At 47.1% G+C, this 19371-nt stretch overlaps 1 protein-coding gene across 1 annotated transcript; it reads right to left on the reverse strand.

Annotated features, from left to right (window-relative positions):
* Nucleotides 1-532: 532 nt before the first annotated feature.
* Nucleotides 533-12185, reverse strand: BATF3 (basic leucine zipper ATF-like transcription factor 3). The gene is made up of 4 exons (XM_063125384.1): nt 12176-12185; nt 7780-7850; nt 6318-6422; nt 533-1280 (listed from the first exon to the last, which is right to left on the reverse strand). Exons 1-4 carry the CDS (start codon nt 12183-12185, stop codon nt 1095-1097), a joined length of 372 nt encoding a protein of 123 aa, XP_062981454.1. The 3' UTR covers nt 533-1094.
* Nucleotides 12186-19371: the final 7186 nt, after the last annotated feature.

The following is a 19371-nucleotide window of genomic DNA, read 5'->3' on the forward strand; positions in this document are numbered from 1 at the left end:
TAAAAATAAAATGTATTTTTGGGTGCCTATGGGCATCACATTGGGAACCTACATTGGGGTCCCTGGATTGGGCTGTCATAAAAACAACCAAGTGCTTAAAGCAAGGGTGCAGAACTTTTTTCAGCCTGAGGGCTGAGTTCCATTTCGGAGAAGCTTTCAGGGGGCTGCATTCTAGTGGTGGGCAGGGCAAGAAGCAAAAGGGGTGGAGCCAAAGGCATGTGAAGCAGGGCCGAAAATGCTAGCGCCTTTGAGCTTATAGCACTTTCTGCCAGTGACTATGCCCTTAGGAGGCACATTTTGGCCCCCAGGCCTAAGGTTCTGCACCCCTACCTTAAACACTTACAAACTGATTATGGCATAAGCTTGATCCTTCATCGAAATATTACCTGCCAAACTGAGGACAATACTTGATGCACCTGATGAAGTGGGTTGTAGTCCATGAAAGCTTAAGCCATAATAAATGTGGCAGTCTTTAAAGTGCTGCAAAAGCCTTGCTTGCTTTTGCCGCAAGGAAGCAACGCAGCTACCCTTCTAGTTTTTCGCATCATTTGATACGTTTGGCGGCAAGTGGAGCAGAAAGGGAGAAGCCCAGGATGGAGAGGGAACAAGAAATCAGGCAGATTGCTGGGAAGGACACCGATGTCCCAGACCTTGACTACAGGTTGTCATGTCTACTATTTCTTTGGTTTCAAACTCTGTCGCAACTTCTTCCCCTTTCCTGATTTCTCAGCAACTCATTTCCTATAACCAATGAAGACTAGACAGTTGCACTGTTAAAAAAATAAACTAAACGTTCTTTGTATCCTACTTTCTGCGCCAGGTTCCGGATTCCTTGCAGTGGGAGGGAATCCAAGGAACAACACACACACAGCTCTGTCCAAAGATTCTCCTGTAAGGTTGGAGCCCATCCACTCTGCCAACGTCTCGGGGGCTTCTGGAGGTGTGGCAGGCTCTAAGGTGCGGCGGCAACTCTAAGCGGAAGTCCACGTTGCTGCCAGGTGACCGTGTTCACGCAGCCAGGGAGAAAAAGAAAGAAGTCAGATCCCGAAAGCTCCCTTATCTCAGTAGCACTTTAAGACCAGCCAGCCAAGGCCTCATCTTGGCAAAGGACCACTGAGGGCATCATGTCTGGGCATCAAGCCAAAGTTTAAGGAGCAGTGCAGCACTGGGCAGACTTTCTCGTGGTTCCTCAGCACGTCGTTCAAGTGTTTCATTTCATCTGTCAGCTTTCCGATTTCTCTTTTGAGGGAGGTGTTCTCTTGCTCAAGGCACTCGTATTCCTGGAAAGAAAGGACGAAACCAATCAGTGATCCACGACGGGTCATAGTGTTGTCATAGAGTAAATAGGGTCATAGAGTAAATAAAAACCTGGCAAGAAAAAGAGTGCAAGAGTTTTCTGGGAAAGCGGAAAGCTTGGAGCCATTTACTGCAGGGGAACTTTTTTATTTTTTTGCTGTCGAGGATTGCATCCCCTTGGGCGAGCAACTTTTGAGTTTTCAGGAGATCTCTTCTTGAGGCTGGATGTTAAGCTAAATAAACTGGTGTGGAGGGAGAGAGAGAGAGAGAGAGAGAGAAAGCGGGGCGTGATGTGTAGAAGCCCTTAAGTCCTCAGTTTGAGATGGAATGAAGGAGGGGTTACATCAGCCTCCCCCAACCTGGGGCTCTCCCGATGAGTTGGACTACAACTCCCATTATCCCTATTATTTATTTATTTATTATTTTATTTACTTATTTATTTATTTATTACACTTATATACCGCTCCCATAGACAGGGCTCTCTGGGCGGTTTACAGAAATTCTAAAATTGAGGTAAAAACAAGTATACAAAATTTAAAACTCTAAAACACAGAACATACACACATAAAGCATTAAAAGCTGATTAAAAACTAAACATGTGGGTAATTAGGATGTGCCGCCATATGCCTGGGCAAAGAGGAAAGTCTTAACCTGGCGCTGGAAAGATAGCAGCGTTGGTGCCAGGCGAGCCTCATCAGGGAGATCATTCCACAGTCTGGGGGCCACCACTGAAAAGGCCCTATCCCTCGTTGCCACACTCCGAGCCTCTCTTGGAGTAGGCACCCGGAGGAGGACCTTAGATGTTGAATGTAGTGACCGGGTATATTCACGTCGGGAGAGGCGTTCCGTCAGGTATTGTGGTCCCAAGCCGTGTAAGGCTTTATAGGTACCTTGAATTGGGCTCGGAAACATACAGGCAGCCAGTACAAGCGGACCAAAGCAGGTGTTATATGGTCAAACCTTCTGGTTCCCGAAATCAATCTGCCCACTGCATTTTGCACGAGCTGCAGCTTCCGAACCGTCTTCAAAGGCAGCCCTACGTATAGAGCGCATTGCAGTAATCTAACTTGGAGGTTACCAGAGCATGGACAACTGAAGCCAGGTTATCCCTGTCTAGATAGGGGCGTAGCTGAGCCACCAACCGGAGTTTGTAGAAGGCACTCCGTGCTACTGAGGTCACCTGAGCCTAGCCAGCACAGTAGTTCAATACACCAGGTTTGGGAAGGCTGTGTTAGGTAGACTTAATTGGAATAGTCCCTCCCTGCTAGATGTAAACCCCCCCCCCCAAAAAAAACGGATTCAGGACCCAGAAGCTGCTAGGAAAAGAAGCAGCAATAGCTTCTCCCCCATATTTTGAGAATAGAAATCCTGGGAAGTATCCAAAGGTGGCAGTCCACTGGCGCTTGCTAGGTGGCCCTAGTAGGAATGGCCACTAGTGCAATGGGACGCTAGCGTTTCCTAGACCAACCCCACAAACTAGGGGGAACTAGCATTTCTAGAATATCGACTTGTTCCATTCCAGAAATGCTAGTTTCCGGTTAGCTTCCAGCTGCTCTTGGGCATGCTAGCAGTCCATCCCTGCTAGCGCAAGGGCAGCTTTGGGTACTGCCCTCTATCTCTGGGCCAGACTGGAATGCGTGGCGCTCTTTTATGAGGCAGAGAGCAGAAAACAACATGCGCTAGGCCAGTCTTCCTTAAAGTTGGACTACAGATGGGTTGGACTACAAATCCCATCAGCCACAGCCAGTAAAATAATAATAATACTCAAATAGAACTGGCATGCCTGAAATCTTTTGCCTGACCCCCCCTCGCTCTTCATTGTTGTACCCAAATGACACATGAATGGGGAGATGTTTTTCAACCATAGAGGGAGGGGAAAGAGAGGGAGACTTAAGCGTGATCACTTTACAATGCAAATGTACAGCAAGTGGCTAGTTTCCCCTTTTGATTTGAATGTGGGTAAAGCAGAACTTCCACCAATACACTTTCAAAACACACACACAGCAGTTGCTGCCCAGCCACTGTGAACTAGTATGTTCATTACCTGCCTGAAAAGTTCCCAGTCCGACTCATGAAATTTCTAGATTGGAAGAATGATCTGTTTTTCTTCTTCTATGGAAAAGGCGTATTAGTCTCTGGTCCTCCACCCATATTCAAAGTCCCCTCCCCACTAAATTGCATTCATGATTGCTCATAAGAAACCTTTGAAGCACCAATGATAAAACTGGCTGCAGGTATTATAACCTCAGCCTCAGCCAACACCCTTGGGGTTTTTTCTGTTTTCTAGGTTTGAGCTCTCCTTCTTGAGAAATAATCAATTCGCTGTGGGTGAGAAGGGAGGAGAAGGGGGGTGGGACTTGAGAGGAATTCAACAACTTCCTCCAGAGGTACAAGGAAGGAAAAGAAAGGCCAATGCTGCTTTCTTCAACCTGGTGCTCTTCAGATGCACTGGACTACAAATCCCACCATCCCCCAGCCAGCAGTCCAACACAACCAGAGGGTACCAAGGTTGGGGAAGGCTGGTCTAGATATGACAGATTGTACCCAGACCTAGTCATGCTTATAAGAGAGCCATTGAAAATCAGTTAGAACTAACTTAAATCCCATTGCTTTCAATGTGTCTACTCTAAGCACTCTAAGGGTGCTGTTGCCCCATGTCCTGCTCTGCTGGCCCCTGGTCAAGAGCTGTTCGGCCACTGTGTGAACAGAGTGCTGGACTAGATGGACCCTCGGTCTGATCCAGCATGGTTCTCTTTATGTCCTTACATTCTTTTGTTCTTAAGCATGACTAGGTCCGGATCCATCCTCCTCCTCCTCCTCCTCCTCCTCTCCAAACCAATTCTCCAGGCAGTAAAGCTAAGTTATAAATCTGTTTTACAAATAGAGTTTTGGATGTTTGGATGAAATGCTATAGGGGGGAAATCACCTTTGAATAGATACCCTGTAACCCTGACATATGATTTAGGCAGCAATCCTGCACACACTAAAGGCAGGGATGGAGTCCAAGACGTTTGGCTGCTGCCTGTAGTAAAGGACAAGATGGCACCTCCCCGCCCCCCCCCCCCCAATTCCATGTACAGAAACTGACCAGACAGGCACTTGAACCTGGTGATCGGAGAGTGACCACAGCTGCATCTGAAGGCAGCAGACTAGCTTAGGGGGCACAAGACACGATACATGGGACACATAGCTCTGCTCTGCAACCCCTTACTGCTGCTCTCCCCACCCAACATCTGCTGCCAGAGGTGGCTGCCTCATTCTGTCTTACAGTAGGACCGGCCCTGTGACTAAGGAGTAAGCTAAGTCGCGCGGAAGACAGTGAGGCGTCCTTTCGAGTAAGCACACATACAATTGTGCTCTCAGAGTAGTAGTTTGTGACTTTGTTCCAGTGAAGTTTGGGGTTCCCTGTATGCTCTTTGATGGACTTTGATTACTCAAGGGCACCCCTGGTTTATTTAGCAAAGCTGAAGGGGCGAGTGGGCAGGACAGTGCCCTCACTCACTCCTGTGCACCCCCGCCAATTTATGGGTTGTTTAACCCATGATTGGAATTTTGTGCAAACCAGATCTGAGTCAGAATACCATAGAAGTTTATGGGGCCAGGTAACCAATGACGGCTTTCCCGAAAAGACAGAAAGCCCATGATCCTCAATCTTGACCCGAAGACATTTCCAGGAGGGTGCAGGGAGTGTGGGTTGCAACCTCCATTCACACAGGTCCAGGTGGTGAAGCCCTAGAGGCCTGCGTCTGTACCCAAGAACATTTCCCCAGAATCCTTTGCAACATCCCAGAGTTAAAAGTAGATGAGATCTTTCCCCTCAACTGCTGCACTGGTCACCATAATAGGGATTATAGCTTTGAAAGGTTATAGCTTTGAAAGAAGAGCAGGGGGTGGACTCAATGGCCTTTTAGGTCCCTTCCAACTCTACTATTCTGTTTCTATGATTCTATGAGACATGATGTGGGTTCAGAAAATCATGAACAATGCAGAGAGAATGAATTGAGAAAAACAATTCAACTATGACTCAAAACACCACGAGTTCCAGGGGGTTAGTCAAAACTGTACTTCTTCAGAAGGTGTGGAATTCTTCTGTGGAATTCACTGCCAGGGGCTGTTGTGATAAACCACTAGCTGGAGCATGTTTTAAAGGTGTTTGCAAAGGAAAGGTCTGTCTCATAGCTACATATGGATCCTCTGTGGTCAGAGGGAGCACTTTCTGACCCGTGGATGTTGTGTTCAAACGAGAGGGGCTGGTGACTTCTGTTGGATGCTGCTTTTAAGCATCCTTGGAACATTTGGCAAGCCCCTCTGTCAGAAGCAGAGTACATGACTAACTTAAGTCCCATTTGTTTCAATGGGCTTACTCTAAGTAGGACTAACATTGGATACAACCCATAGTGACCTTTCATAGATCAGAGCCCACGGTTTTAATGCAGGATGACATTACATGCATCTGATGGAGTAGCTCTGGTCCATGAAAGCTTATGATGTTATAATAAGGACACAATCCTAGAAGGATACCTGGCGCCCCCCAAACTATCCAATGCAGGGCGGGAGGACAGCAGAGGTGATTTTCGCCTCTGTCCTCTAGCCACCCTGTATTTCTGCTAGATGGGCGAATTTGCCCATCTAGCAGCAGTTCGTTGGAGGGGGAGAGAAGGAGGCTAGGGCAGCTATAGGATAGGTCCTAGTGCCCCCACCCATCTCCTCCCTTCCCCCAGAAACACCCCCTTTTCCTTGTCTCCAAGCTCTGTTTTCCAAGCGCAGAAAGGTAGCTAGCATGGTTCTCTTGGCACCAGCCCCGCGAGGGAGGGGCGAGGTGCATGGTCTCTTTGCTCCGAAGTCAGAGCCCTTTCTCAAACCTCGGAGCCAAGAAACCAAACTATCCTATGCCCCCAGAGACGCTGTCTGGGCAGGGGCACAGGATTCCTCCCTAAATGCATTCGTTTTTACAGTGTCACAAAACTCCTGGTCATTTGCTCTTGAGAGTTGTATTAAAACTGACCCCCAGATAAACTGACCTCATGGAGTTTATCTGCTTTCTGCGTTTGTTTTTTTCTGCTCCTCTGGGCAGCGACTCTGTTCTTCTCTCTCCGTCTTACTTTCCTTTCGTCATCTTCGTGACCCTGGCCAATGAAACCAGAAGAATTTTTTTGTTAGCTCGTTAGTTAATTTCATTTTTTTTAAAAGATCCTTTGCCATTTGAAAGTAATCATTTTCCATAGGAAGATGCACCATCTGGACTGGGGCAGCCCTAATCACGCTTTCCAAGGCAGATGATTATGTTCCCATTATACAGATCAGGAAAGTCAAGTAAAGAGAGACCTGCTGCGTTTCTACACTAAATGTTTTCCAGTTTTTAGTCCAGTTTAACTGTTATCGCGCTCACACACAAGCATTCTTGGAAGGTGACGTTTTTGAGAATTTTGAGTTAAAGCTATCTAGTCTTTAACTCCCTCCACCCCTCATGCAACTGCAGTTTCCAGAGTTTTTTGGGAAGAGGGAATGCTTTATACCAATTAAGCGGGTATGAAAAAAAACCCCATGGGGAATGCTGGGAGTTCTAGGACTTCTTTTCTACGTAAACATGCATAGGTTATGCCCTTAGTCATAGTCCTTTCTGAATGCTGCATTGTTCCACAACACGATGTGCTCAAAACGGCTCACAATTCAAATACAACCTTGACATTTATCATCCATTACAATCCAAAAACAATTAAATTACAAGTCATTGAAAACATATAGAACAAGACAGACCAGTAGGTCAGTTGATATTCTCCAGTAGCAATGATAACTTATGCCTGCATTAAACCGTTCCTCTTAAAAGATCTAACAATAAGATACCTTCTACATTTGTTTTAAATGGATATTGTTGTTTCTATGCTTTTGATGGTTTTACATTTTTATATTTGTTTTTAATGCTCACTGTTTTTAACGGCTGTAAACCACCCAGAGAGCTTTGGCTATGGGGCGGTATATAAATGTAATAAATAATATTAAACTGACAGCGAAAAAGGGGGGGAAAAAACCCACACACACCCCAACAAGGCTCTTCAAGCAGTCCACCAGTCCTGGTGCAAGCTCTCTTTCCGCTTGAGGCAGGACAAAACACGCGCCACTGCATCATGGCCCCGCTCCACTGCTGCCATTGCCAGATTGCACCCTTTCCCTCCACCACCGCATCACGCACGCCCCTTCCCCTGTCCTCATTGCAAACCTGCAGCAGCAGCTGCTGCTTCTGGCTGCGTGGCTCTCCACCAACCCGACATGGCAGCGGCAAAGGGGAGGGAGCTGCACGACAAGTGAAGCAGAGGGCGAGCAGCTGCTCCAGAGAGCCCTGCTAGCAGCACTTTCACTGCAGCAAACACCCTAGTGGAAGAGCGGCTGGTGAGGTTCTCCAGAGCATGCAGCAGGGCATTAGCTCCCACGCCCACTTTGCCCTTCCTCCTACTCTGCTGCCTGATGCAGACTCTACCCCCTCACTTCATGGGAGGACCGGCCCTGCAGCCCACCGTCAAGCAGCAGAGACCCTCCTCTCACCAGAGTCTCACGTCCTAAACAAAGGAAAGAGGGGCCGTAGCTCAGTGTGACAGAGCACATGCTTTGCATGCAGGAGGTCTCAGGTTCGATCGCCAACTTCTCCAGGTTGGGTGAAGAAAAAATCCTGCCTGAAGCCCTAGAGAGTCAATGCCAGTCAGTGTGGACAATACTGGGCAAGATGGACCAGTGGGCTGTCTGTGTATAAGGCAGCTTCCTATGTTCCTATGGCATCTCCTCTCTTGGCAGCAAAGCACCAGGAGCTGATAGATGGAAAAAGCCTCTGCCCAGGCAGATGACCCCAAGTTATCCTGGAGACAGCACAAACCCCTGCGAACAGCCCCAAAGTAGTAGCAGCAACGTCCTTATGAAGCCTTCTAGGGCTGGGGGATGTGGAAAGGCAGGTGGAAACAGCCACACCCTGATGGCAAACACAGAAGCCCTCTTCCCTTCTGTATATACCATAGAAGTTGTCAATATCATCTAGCAACAGCGCGACACATGTTCGATGCGCCCAGAAAAAGTTTGCTGCCCTCCCCAAAGGGCATGATACAAACACTCATGTGCACTGGGGGCTTCTGATGCTCTTTTTGATGGTAAATGCTTTGCATGCGCACGGGGATTCCCCACTGAGTATGTGGCACATTCCCAACTTCACTCATTGCTTCTGTCCACTCACTCAATCCCTCCTTCTCTTCCTCTCTCTGTCTTTTGCCTTCTTTTTCTTTTAAAAAAATGAGAGAGAGAAAACTTTCTTAAAATGAAAATGAAATGACGATGGTGCCGCTGATGCTCTCCGCCCCCTTTTGACAAGACGTGGCCCATTTATAGGTCAAGACCACTAGTTGGTTTAAATAACATGAGGGACCATTTCATAAGTGATGCTATAAAGTAGCAATGACAACTTCTAGGGACCCCTCTGGACCCCTCCAGGGCCCACACTCCCCACATGCCTTGTCTTAAAGAGAAATTACTACTTTTTCTTGGTGCTACCACAGCAGCAGCAGTAAAACGTGTCAATGGAGGGTCCCTGCATATCATCCCCCCTCCCACCATAGAGAGCATTTGCACCTGCCATTGTTGTGTCACAAAGAAAAACAGAGAGAGGAGAACATTTGGAAGAGAAATGGTTTAAGGATCAAGAGCCATAAAAAGAAAGACCAGCAGGCGCTCAGCTGTTGCCCATTGTGAGTTAGCACAGAGGTCACTTCATTGCAGTAACATCCCCATTATGGGGAGATCTATTTCTATCTAAATTCTAGGGATTATTTCTAACTTTGCATCTATACATATAAATTAGCATATGAAAATTTTGTGCAAATCTGCAACCTCTCGTTTCCTCACATTTGGAGAGGTGTAATCATCCACCCTACTTGCCTCAGGCCGGTGGATGCATGAAGTTTACACCACACACATATTTGCGCCACACACAAGACTAGTTGTGAGTGCAGGGGTTTATGTTAGCGGCCAATTTAGAAAATAATAGATTTAAACCCGTGTGTGAAACATTCTTGAGCAATCACTACCTGCAACGCAACATCATCCTTCTCTTATTTTTCTTCTTTGAACACCAGTGCCCGAAGAAGATGTCTATATACAACTCAAAAGCTTATGCGTCTTAGAGCAAGGCTGGCTGTGAAATCCAATTTGCAATAGTAACAGATTTTAAGAACAAACTGAACATACATGGGGCTTATTCTTGAATGTGTTTGGGAGTGGAGCCTTGATACATTGGGGTAGGGGGACCTTAAGCTACAGACCACTTGTACTTGGGGGCTTGCCTCCCTACCATAACTTTTCTGGCAGCAGGCATGAGCATAGGGCAGCCCTCTCCAAACTAGCACCTTCCACATGTGTTGGACTTCAAGTCCCATCACCTAGGGTGACCATATTTTGGAAACCAAAAAGGAGGACAACATGGTCTGCCCCCAAGGGGGCGTGTCCAGCACTCAAACATAGCCTTGGTCACATGTCTGATTTTACAGCACACATTCAAGACAAATCTGTTCTACATAACATCTTAATGTTAAAATCACTGAAATAAAGAACAAGTGAGAGATTAAAGGTATCTGAAATTAACTTCACTCACTCCTACTTTTGTAGGTTTTGCTGTACTTTGAAGCTTTTGCTACACTCTGTGTGTTACATTCTCCCATTCCCTCAAATATCTTTTCTGACTGTATCTTCACTCATTGCAAGCTGCTGTTGTTGTTAACAGGGTTTGCTACTGGCCGGCTGGATGGATGGCTTTTTTAAATTTCATTTTTTTTAAAAAAAAAAAGCTTGTGTATAATTGTCACAAGTTTCTCTACTCTAACATTAGGGTGGGTGTTGTGGCAGTGAACACTACTTTGCCCATTTACACTTCTCACTTATACACATTAGCTTCTCAAGGCTTGTGTGTTCACACTTGGCACCACTTCGCACATCCAGACTTTGAACTCCTGTCTACTTCCTGCACAAACATGCGACTCTGAGACCCTCTTCCTAATGCCCTGCATTTCATGCCAGCCCCATGGAGCTAAGTTACAATAGATGTCTCTGGGTTGTCTGTGCAGCCTCTGTTGTCTCTCACTCTAAGTCACTGCAGACAAACCAAAGCCTCCAGCCTCAAACAATCTCTCTCTCTCCCCCAAAGTCTCCCAATGGTCCAGCTAGGCTGCACACTTGTGGCTTGGGATATTGCTTATTGCAGGTTATTGCTTGGTCATGTCTGGTGACTCTTACATCATCATCATCATCATCATCATCATCATTTCCCGCCTTTTGCCCAATACTTTAAAAACCTCTGCCACCAGTTGCCTCCACCTCCTCTCCTCCTGCACAACTTTGATGTTTTAAAACACTCTGCATGGCAAGCCAGTCTCAGGGCCAAGCTACAGGTGCATCTGGGTTGCCTTCAGCCTCTCTCTGCCTTATGCCAGCCTGCCAACATTTCCAGCCTCTAATAATCTCCCACCCACCCCTCTCTCTCTGCCAAAGTCTCCCAACGGTCCAGCCAGGCTGTGCACTTGTACCCGGTGGCTGGGGGTAGGGTAACAGCTTATAGCTTGGTTGCATCCAGTGAGTCTTGTTTTTTTTAAAAACTCCACCGCCAGCCGCCTCTGCCTGCACCAAAACTGGACTCTGAGACACTCTTAAAAAGGCTTTGTGTGGTACAGCAGCCTCTCAGTGCTCAGCTACAGCCATCTCTGAGTTGTGTCTTCAGTCTAACTCTGTCTCTAAGAGATATGCCAGCCAGCCAAAGCCACAAATCTATTTTTCTCTGGTATGCACTTCAAATGTTCTGCATTGCATCCCAGCAGTGCAGTCAGAGCCTAGCTCACAAGTGTACAAAGTGAAGTGGAAGGGAAGTGGTAGCGAAGCAAAGCAATGATATGCCAGGTTCCAACATTCGCAGCAACAGGGCATCCGCAAAGAAGAGAGCCTCTCTCTCAACTGGCACCTTACTGTTGGTCATGAGAGTTTTTCTCTAAAGATGACCCTTCATCGCCCATGGTGTGGAAATTTGAGAAAAAGGCCTCTGGCCCATTCTGTTTTACCCTGTGGGCTGCTTTGGCTGACCTCTTTCCCACATTTTGATTTGTGAATGCCTTGCCTCTGCTGAGCTCCAGGTACCCGACTGCACACCAAATCTGCAACAGGAAAGGTGCCCTGCTTGCCCAGGACTTCTTACCTAAAGACTGGAGATCCCCTTAATGCCAAGGGCTGAAACTGCTCAATGTGCAACACCCCAAAGAGGAGGTTTGACAACCTGAGTTTGAAGGATATGGTTCCAGCAGTTTTAGAAAACAATAATTTTAAAACTTTGAACTTTCAAAAAAATCCAAAAAAAAATGGATGAACAGATCTGATTCAAACTTGGCATGGCTAAATCTCTCCTTAAGAGCTATCATGGTGCCAACTTTAAGCCCTTTATCTTTAAAAATGTCATTTTTAAAAAATAATAATTTTAAAACCTCAAACTTTTTTTAAAAATCCTAAAACTCAATGGATGAACAGATCTGTTTCAAACTTGGCATAGCTAAAGTCCTTGTTAAGAGCAATCATAGTGCCAAGTTTCATCTCTTTATCTTTAAAAATAACATTTAAAAATAATAATTTTAAATCCTCAAATATTTAAAAAATCCTAAAAAATCAATGGATGAACGGATCTGTTTCAAATTTGGTATGGCTAAAGCTCTACCTAAAACCTATCATGGTGTCAACTTTCATCTCTTTATCTTTAAAAATGATGATTTTAAAAATAATAATTTTAAAACCTCAATTTTAAAAAAATTCCTAAAAAATCAATGGATGAACAGATCTGTTTCAAATTTGGTATGACTAAAACCCTACCTACGAGCTACCATCGTGCCAAGTTTCATGTCTTTATCTTTAAAAATAACAGAGTTATAGGCATTTTTGTTAATTCCCATTAGAGCTGCTCTTTGGCTGGGGAAGATTGGAAAAATCCAGATTTCCCCTCCCCCTTCCAGATTTGTCACCAAAAATCCGGGCAAATGGTCACCCTACATCACCCCCAGCCTGCAGGGCCTTTGTCCAACCCAGGTGAAAGTTGCCGAGGTGGGTAAGGCTGGATTAGATCCGTCTTCTCCAACCTGTGGACTTCAACTCCCATAAGCCCCAGCCAGCATGACCATGATGGGAGTTATAGGGCAAAACATCTGGAGAGGGCTGAGTTGGAGAAGGTGGGGTTAGGTGACTAGCCCTTGCCCTGCTGATCCCCTTCTCTTGCAATTTGGGCTCCTGCTGGAGTCAACGGAAGACCAAGAGCTGCAACTAGGAGGATGGAACATACATAAGATTGCGCCATAAAGCTCTTCCTGCCAGTAACAAGGCCTTAGGAGAAGCAAGGCAACCCTTTAGAATGAAAAAACAGCAAAAATCAGAAAACCACTAAAAGATTGGTGGTCAAGGGGGGAAGGAGGAGGGGCCAGTGGAAGGGCGTGGCCACCTAGGCAACCCTGGAGGGCCAGATTGGGATCTGGGCTGGATTTGGCCCGTGGGCCTGAGTTCTGACACTTCTGCTTTACTGTTTTGCTTTGTTTTGAACAAGGATTACCCTAAAGTGCGATAACTGCTAAGTATATTGTGTTGTTTTTTATTTTATTTTAAACGCTGAATGTTAAGATGAAATAAAAGAGTTGGGTTTCTATGTTTTTTTATGACCTCGATGCAAATTAGGGGGGGGGGGAATGTTCCTATCCTCCCGAGAGAAGGAATTCTACAAAACTGTATTTTGCTATCATAGGGTGACCCCATGAAAAGGAGGACAGGGCTCCTGTATCTTTAACAGTGGCAAAGAAAAGGGAATTTCAGCAGGTGTCATTTGTATACATGGAGAACCTGGTGAAATTCCCTCTTCATCAAAAAAGTTAAAGCTGCAGGTGCCCTGCCCTCTTTTAAATCTGGTCACTAGTATAGCTCCTGCAGCTTTAACTGTTGTGATGAAGAGGGAATTTCGCCAGGTTCTCCATATATACAAATGACACCTGCTGAAATTCCCTTTTCTATACAACTGTTAAAGATACAAGAGCCCTGACCTCCTTTTCATATGGTCACCCTAGCTATCATGTCACTTTTTAACTATCTTTTACATGCTTTATATTAACTTTGCTGGTCTGTGGCCATGATAAATGAAATGAATGAAAAAAGATTAAAATAAAACATTAACAGGCAACAAAAAGGAAGAAGATATACAACAATACCACGAGGCCACTAAGTAAGTGCAGGAGGGAAGGGCAAGAGTATATTTTCAGAACTGGCCTAAGTCATGCTGTGTCTGCCCCAGCATCACCCAATGCCACAATTCTGCCCCCACTCATCTTTCCTAAGCCTCTGAATAGGGAGGCTTGCAAGGATCCAATGCAGGCAGCACACTCCCTTTACCCCTCAGTGAGGTCACTTTTGCGACCTCGGAGAGGCAGCTGGCATGGTCCTCCCTGTGCCTGTTGCAAGGGGTGGGGGTGGGGAGCGTGGATTCCTAGGTCCGAGGTCAAAGCCCTGTCTCCTACCTCGGATCTAAGAATATTTAAAATATTCCTTGGGGCAAGAGCTCTCCCGAGGCGGCTCACACAATTAAGTTACATACAGTAAAAACCCATACAGTGGTAATAAAGCAAACAAATAAACTTAAGGAAATAAAACAATAAAACATCTGAGACAGGACTAAAATCTAAAATGAAATTGCAGCTGAAAACCCAGAAAAGTCCAAGGAAAGGGTTAGGGTTAGGGTTAGGGTCACTCCTGAAAGGCCAGAGAAAACAAATAAGTTCGCAGGGCCTTCCTAAATGCTTGCAATAATTGGGCCTGACAGACCCCAATGACGACCCATTCCACAGGTGTGGAATTTTGTTGTTATATTTTGGTATTTTATCATTTTAACCAGTGGATGCTCGTGGCACAAATGTCACGGGTGTGTGTGAATCCACTCCAGGTTTCAGTCAGAACCAGTCGGAACTCTAAAGGAGTTATCCAAGGTGTGGAACACACTGGTCCTGACTGAAAGCCTGGAGTTATCACCCCAGTGACATCAGAGCCACCAGCTTCCACTGTTTAAACTGATAGTGTGAAGTAGGAGCTTTGGCAAAGAAAAGGAAAAAAGCATCCACCCTCTGCTGGAACATGATCCTCATTCTCTGCCTTCCTACAACTGTTGCAAACAATAATAAAACTTGAAAGCCTTGTTATCGCTTCATTCTCTTCTTGCAAGAGCAAGGGGATGGGGAGAGTCCATCAGCTGCCCTGAAGCTCTGGCAGAAGTCACCTATTCTAAAAAAAGACCCAAACCTGTGCTACCCCACATTCCCCACACCAGTATACCAGTTTTGCCCTTCTTGTCCTGGGTGGCAGTGTGTTCAGCTAAAGCTTATAAAACTCAATTGATGTTTGATAAGAAGAATTCCTAAATGAAGAACTTTGTCCTTGCCTCTGTTAAATTTAACAGTATTCTGGATTTATTAAAATCAGCTTTCCTGAATTCCAAGGGAGTTTATGAAGATGTTTTGATGCTATTTCATGGCCAGGAGAGTCACGTGCTTTCTTGGCTACTTCAAAATTGTTGTTGAAATCAGCATCATTTTGCATTTCTTGCCATTGCTGCCCAACCCAATCAATAAGTTTCAGTGCTGCCTCCAGCTTCTCCTGCTGTGGCAATGAAGTTACAGGTTTAAGATATCCCAGTACTTTTAATCTAATTTCAATAAGAAAGGGAAAGGAAAGTCTACCGATCTGATTGAGAAATCCAAAGCTTAGTTTTTAGTTGAGAAACATTTTCGCATGGGGAAGATGGGCACTGATTAATTTGAGTGTAGAGTGAATGAATTCTTCATCTGAATGTATAACCATCATTGAATCCAAGTATCCAGCCCATTCCTAAGCCAACAGGTGTTTTAAAGAACTGCCTTTATAAATCTGAGCAAAACACCCCTTCTTAAAAAATATGAACAACTATTTGTACAAGTCACAATATTCCCATAAGAACATAAGGAGAGCCACGGTGGCTCAGACCAAGGGTCCATCTAGTCCAGCACTCTGTTCACACAGTAGCGACAACAAGAGACCCACAAGCAGGACATCTCAGGTACACTATCAATTGCATGTACTATTTGGAACACGTAGGCACATTCTAGCGCAGCAGCACCCCAGAATAATAGCAACTGCATCTTTAAGAAGAAAAAATTGGGCTTTCCGGTTGGTTTTCTAAAATATCTGTAATAGATGTAATTATTTGTTTGTAAAAAAATTAGGGCAGGCCAGAGAAATTTTTTTTGGTGGGGTGGGATTCTTACTTCCAGTAACTAAGCCGAAGGAGCAGCATTTCAATGGGGGGAAAAACAGCATAAAGGCCGGGAAACCACGAACAATGCTTGGGGGGAACTGGGTGGAGCCTGGGAAAGAGGGTGGAGCCTTCGGGGGAATTACGGAGGGCCAGATTGAGATCCCTGGAGGGCCAGACTTGGGACCCGGGGCCTGAGGTTCCCCACCCTGGGTGTAGTCAATACCGCACTAGGATGCTACCAGGCTGCATCCTATGTTCCTCACTGTGTGAAGGGGGCCAAGGAATCCTTCCTTCCGCCTGACCTGAATCTCTTGCATGTCGCTTCCAAGCTCTAGCCTTAAGGAGGGGGAGAGAAAAACGGCAGACGTGCAACACCACGCCTGATTTTATAACCCCAAACTAAAAAGACCCCCCCCCCCCAAAAAAAATTCAACAACAACAACAACATGCAGCCTTTCCTCGGAGGAAACGTACTCCTGTGCCCCGTTGGTTTTGCTGGTCCTTTTTTGGACGGCGTCTTTTCTCAGGTTGCTCCACTCCTCTCCCCACTCCCCGCGACGGGGCCGTCAGAACGGTACCCAGCAAGCAGCCTTCCAAGCCGGGCGCGTAGGAAGCAGCCTAGTCTCGCCCAAGCGGGTGGCCTACACCTGGGTTGGACATCGACTCCAATCAGCCCCAGCCAGCCTGGCCCACGCTCAGGAACGTTGCTGGGAGTCGGAGTCTGAACACAGGAGAGCCACCAAGCTTGGGCAAGGCGGAGGCAGACGACGCTGCTCCTTGCTCCGCCGGGCTCGCCGCCTCCCCGACCCACCTCCCTTGCGCGTTTGCCCCCTCTCCTCCTCCTCCCCCCACTCACCCCGACCGATCCTCGGCTCACCTGCGGAGTCCCTTCGGAAGAGGAGCTCCGTTGCGAAATGCTCCCCGCGGCGGGGACTCCCCCGTGAGACATCCCGGCCGAGGAGCTGCGGCTGCAGTTGCGTGCGCGAAGGGCGAAAGAGCATCGAGGGTCCCCGAGGAAGAGGAGCAGCGGCGGAGGCAACGAGCTGTGTGCGCGAGTGAGTGTGAATGCGAATGCGTCTGCGTGTGTGTGTGTGAGAGAGAGAGAGAAAGAGAGAGAGAGAAAGAGAGACAGAGACGCCGCGCCGTCCTCCTCCCTAGGCGGAAAACCCGGCCAGGGAGATCCCGGCAGCGGCAGCCACCCCGGCAAGCAGCCTCGCAGCCGCCTGCGCCCCCTCGCGTGGTTCCCCGGCCCTTCCCCTCTCGGCCGGGGAAAGAGGAGCCCGAGCGCGCTGCCGCCCTGGACGGCGGCGCCGCTCAAGCGTTCGGCAACTTCATGGAAATCACGTGGCGCGCGCCTTGAAACTTCGGGAGGGAACTGCCGCTCGCCAGACCGCAGGCCGGACGGGGCGTCGGGGGAGGCGGACGCGCGCTGCGCTGCGTGGAGCCGGCCCCAGGGGGAACCGAGACGAGAAGGGGGCTTTTCCCTTCTCTCCCCAACCAACGCCGCCCGCAAGTTGCGGCTGGCTGGTTGGAGAGCTGGCAGAACACCCGCTGCTGCTGCTGCTTTTAGGCCGCGTGTGCCTGCGCCGAGTTGCAACGGGCGACCCTGGAGGCGGCTGGCTCTCTCTCTCTCTCTCTCTCCCCCCACTTCGAAAGGGATTTTCATAATACTAGCAGCCGGGCTCATCTCATGAAGCTGGGTGGGAGATTGAGGAGAGATCAAAGGAAGGAGGTCTTCACGCGGCGCATAATTAAACTATGGAACTCACTGCCACAGGATGTAGTGATGGCCACCAATTTGGATGGCTTTAAAAGGAGGTTGGATAAATTCCTGGAGGAGAAGGCTATCAATGGCTACTAGTCCTGATGGCTATGTGCTGCCTCCAGAGGTGGAATGCCTATGTGCACCAGTTCCTGGGGAACTTGAGTGGGAGGGTGCTGTTGCACTCCTGTCCTGCTTGTGGATTTCCCATGGGCAGCTGGTTGGCCACTGTGTGCACAGAATGTTGGACTAGATGGGCCCTTGGTCTGATCCTGCAGGGCTCTTCTTATGTTATTGGAGTTGATATCTAGAGAGCAAAGATCTGCACATGGGCTTCAGAACCAGCTGGTCATGGACTGTGGCGCCTCTTCAGATTGATCACATTTTTCATGCTTCCACTGTTAAACAGAAACAATTCCCTCCCCCTTACCCCAAAAGCCACAGTGATATTATTTATCATTAATATTAGCACAGGGTGAATTGGCTTACCCATGCTGGGATGTCTGTGCCAATACCACCAATCACTTGAAAGTGTGCTGCCTGCATTTAACATAAGAACATAAGAAGAGCCCTGCTGGATCAGACCGAGGGTCCATTTAGTCCAGACAGTAGCCAACCAGCTGTCGACCGGGGTTCAATGAAGCAGGACATGGTGCAACAGCACCCTCCCACCCATGTTCCCCAGCAGCTGGTGCACACAGATACTGGAGGTAGCATATAGCCATTGAAGCCTTCTCCTCCAGGAATTTATCCAACCCCCCTTAGACCCAAGAAGAGCCCTGTTAGATCAGACCAAAGGCCTCTCTGGTTCATCATTCTGTTTCTAAATGGCCAGCCAGTTTTATTTATTTAATTAATTAATTTATAACTTGGCTTTTTTCTCTCCAAGGAACCCAAGGTGCTGTACATAATCCTCCTCCTCTCCATTTTATCCTCACACCAACAACCGTGTGTGGTGGGCTCTTTTTTTGTAATTTTCTGAAATAAAGCATTCACTTTGTAGTCTGGGGCAATGTTTGCCTGTTTGGATTTATCTTGATTACCCACTGGGGTATTTAGAACTCAACTGGTGTAAATTCTGAAGTTACAGGACAGATTAACACTGGCCATCCTGTGGTAGCATTACTTCCTTTTATGTGTCCTGAATCCCTCACCAGCTTCACGGGATGACCTGGAGACCTATTATTATAGGATACTTTCTCCACACTGCAGATGATTTTATACATCTCTTTTATACATGTCTTCCCTTATTCACCTTTTTTCTAGGCAAACAATCCCAAATGTAGTAACCCTTCCTCATAGGAGAGTTGCTCTGTTCTATGCTGAACAATATCCTTTTTGAGGTACAGTGTCCAGAACTGTATACAGTATTCCATATGTGGTCACACCATAGATTTGTATAAGGGGAGTATAATATTGGCAGCTGCATTTTTTTTTATCCCTTTTCCAATTATGCCCAATATGGAATTTGCTGCCTCCTCCTCCTTTTTTACAGCTGCTGTACACTGGGTTGAAGTTTTCATCAAGCCATCTTACACAACCACAAAATCTCACTTTCTTGGTCAGTCACCGCCAGCTCAGATCTGATCAGCAAATACGTCAGGTTGGGATTTTTTTTTTACTCCACTGTGCACCTTATTATTTACTCTCTCCCTATACAACCATCTCTCTGTATGTATATGGATGTGTCAGGTTAATTCTTCATCTGATGACATGGACTCCAGTCTGGGGAACCACGTGCCATAAACTGAACTGTCTCTGCAGAGGCCACCAGTGAGGGAGGAAGCAGCAGCCAGGCACCTCTCCACCGTGCCTGGGTCCAGCTCCAGCTGAGAGCCCCCTCCCTCCTGCTGTCAACTGTCTCTGCAGAGGCCACCAGTGAGGGAGGAAGCAGCAGCCAGGCACCTCTCCACCGTGCCTGGGTCCAGCTCCAGCTGAGAGCCCCCTCCCTCCTGCTGTCAACTGTAACTGCTGAACTTTGCAACTAAGATTG

This window comes from Elgaria multicarinata, chromosome 4 (assembly GCF_023053635.1).
Source record: "Elgaria multicarinata webbii isolate HBS135686 ecotype San Diego chromosome 4, rElgMul1.1.pri, whole genome shotgun sequence".
Classification (NCBI taxonomy): Eukaryota; Metazoa; Chordata; class Lepidosauria; order Squamata; family Anguidae; genus Elgaria; species Elgaria multicarinata.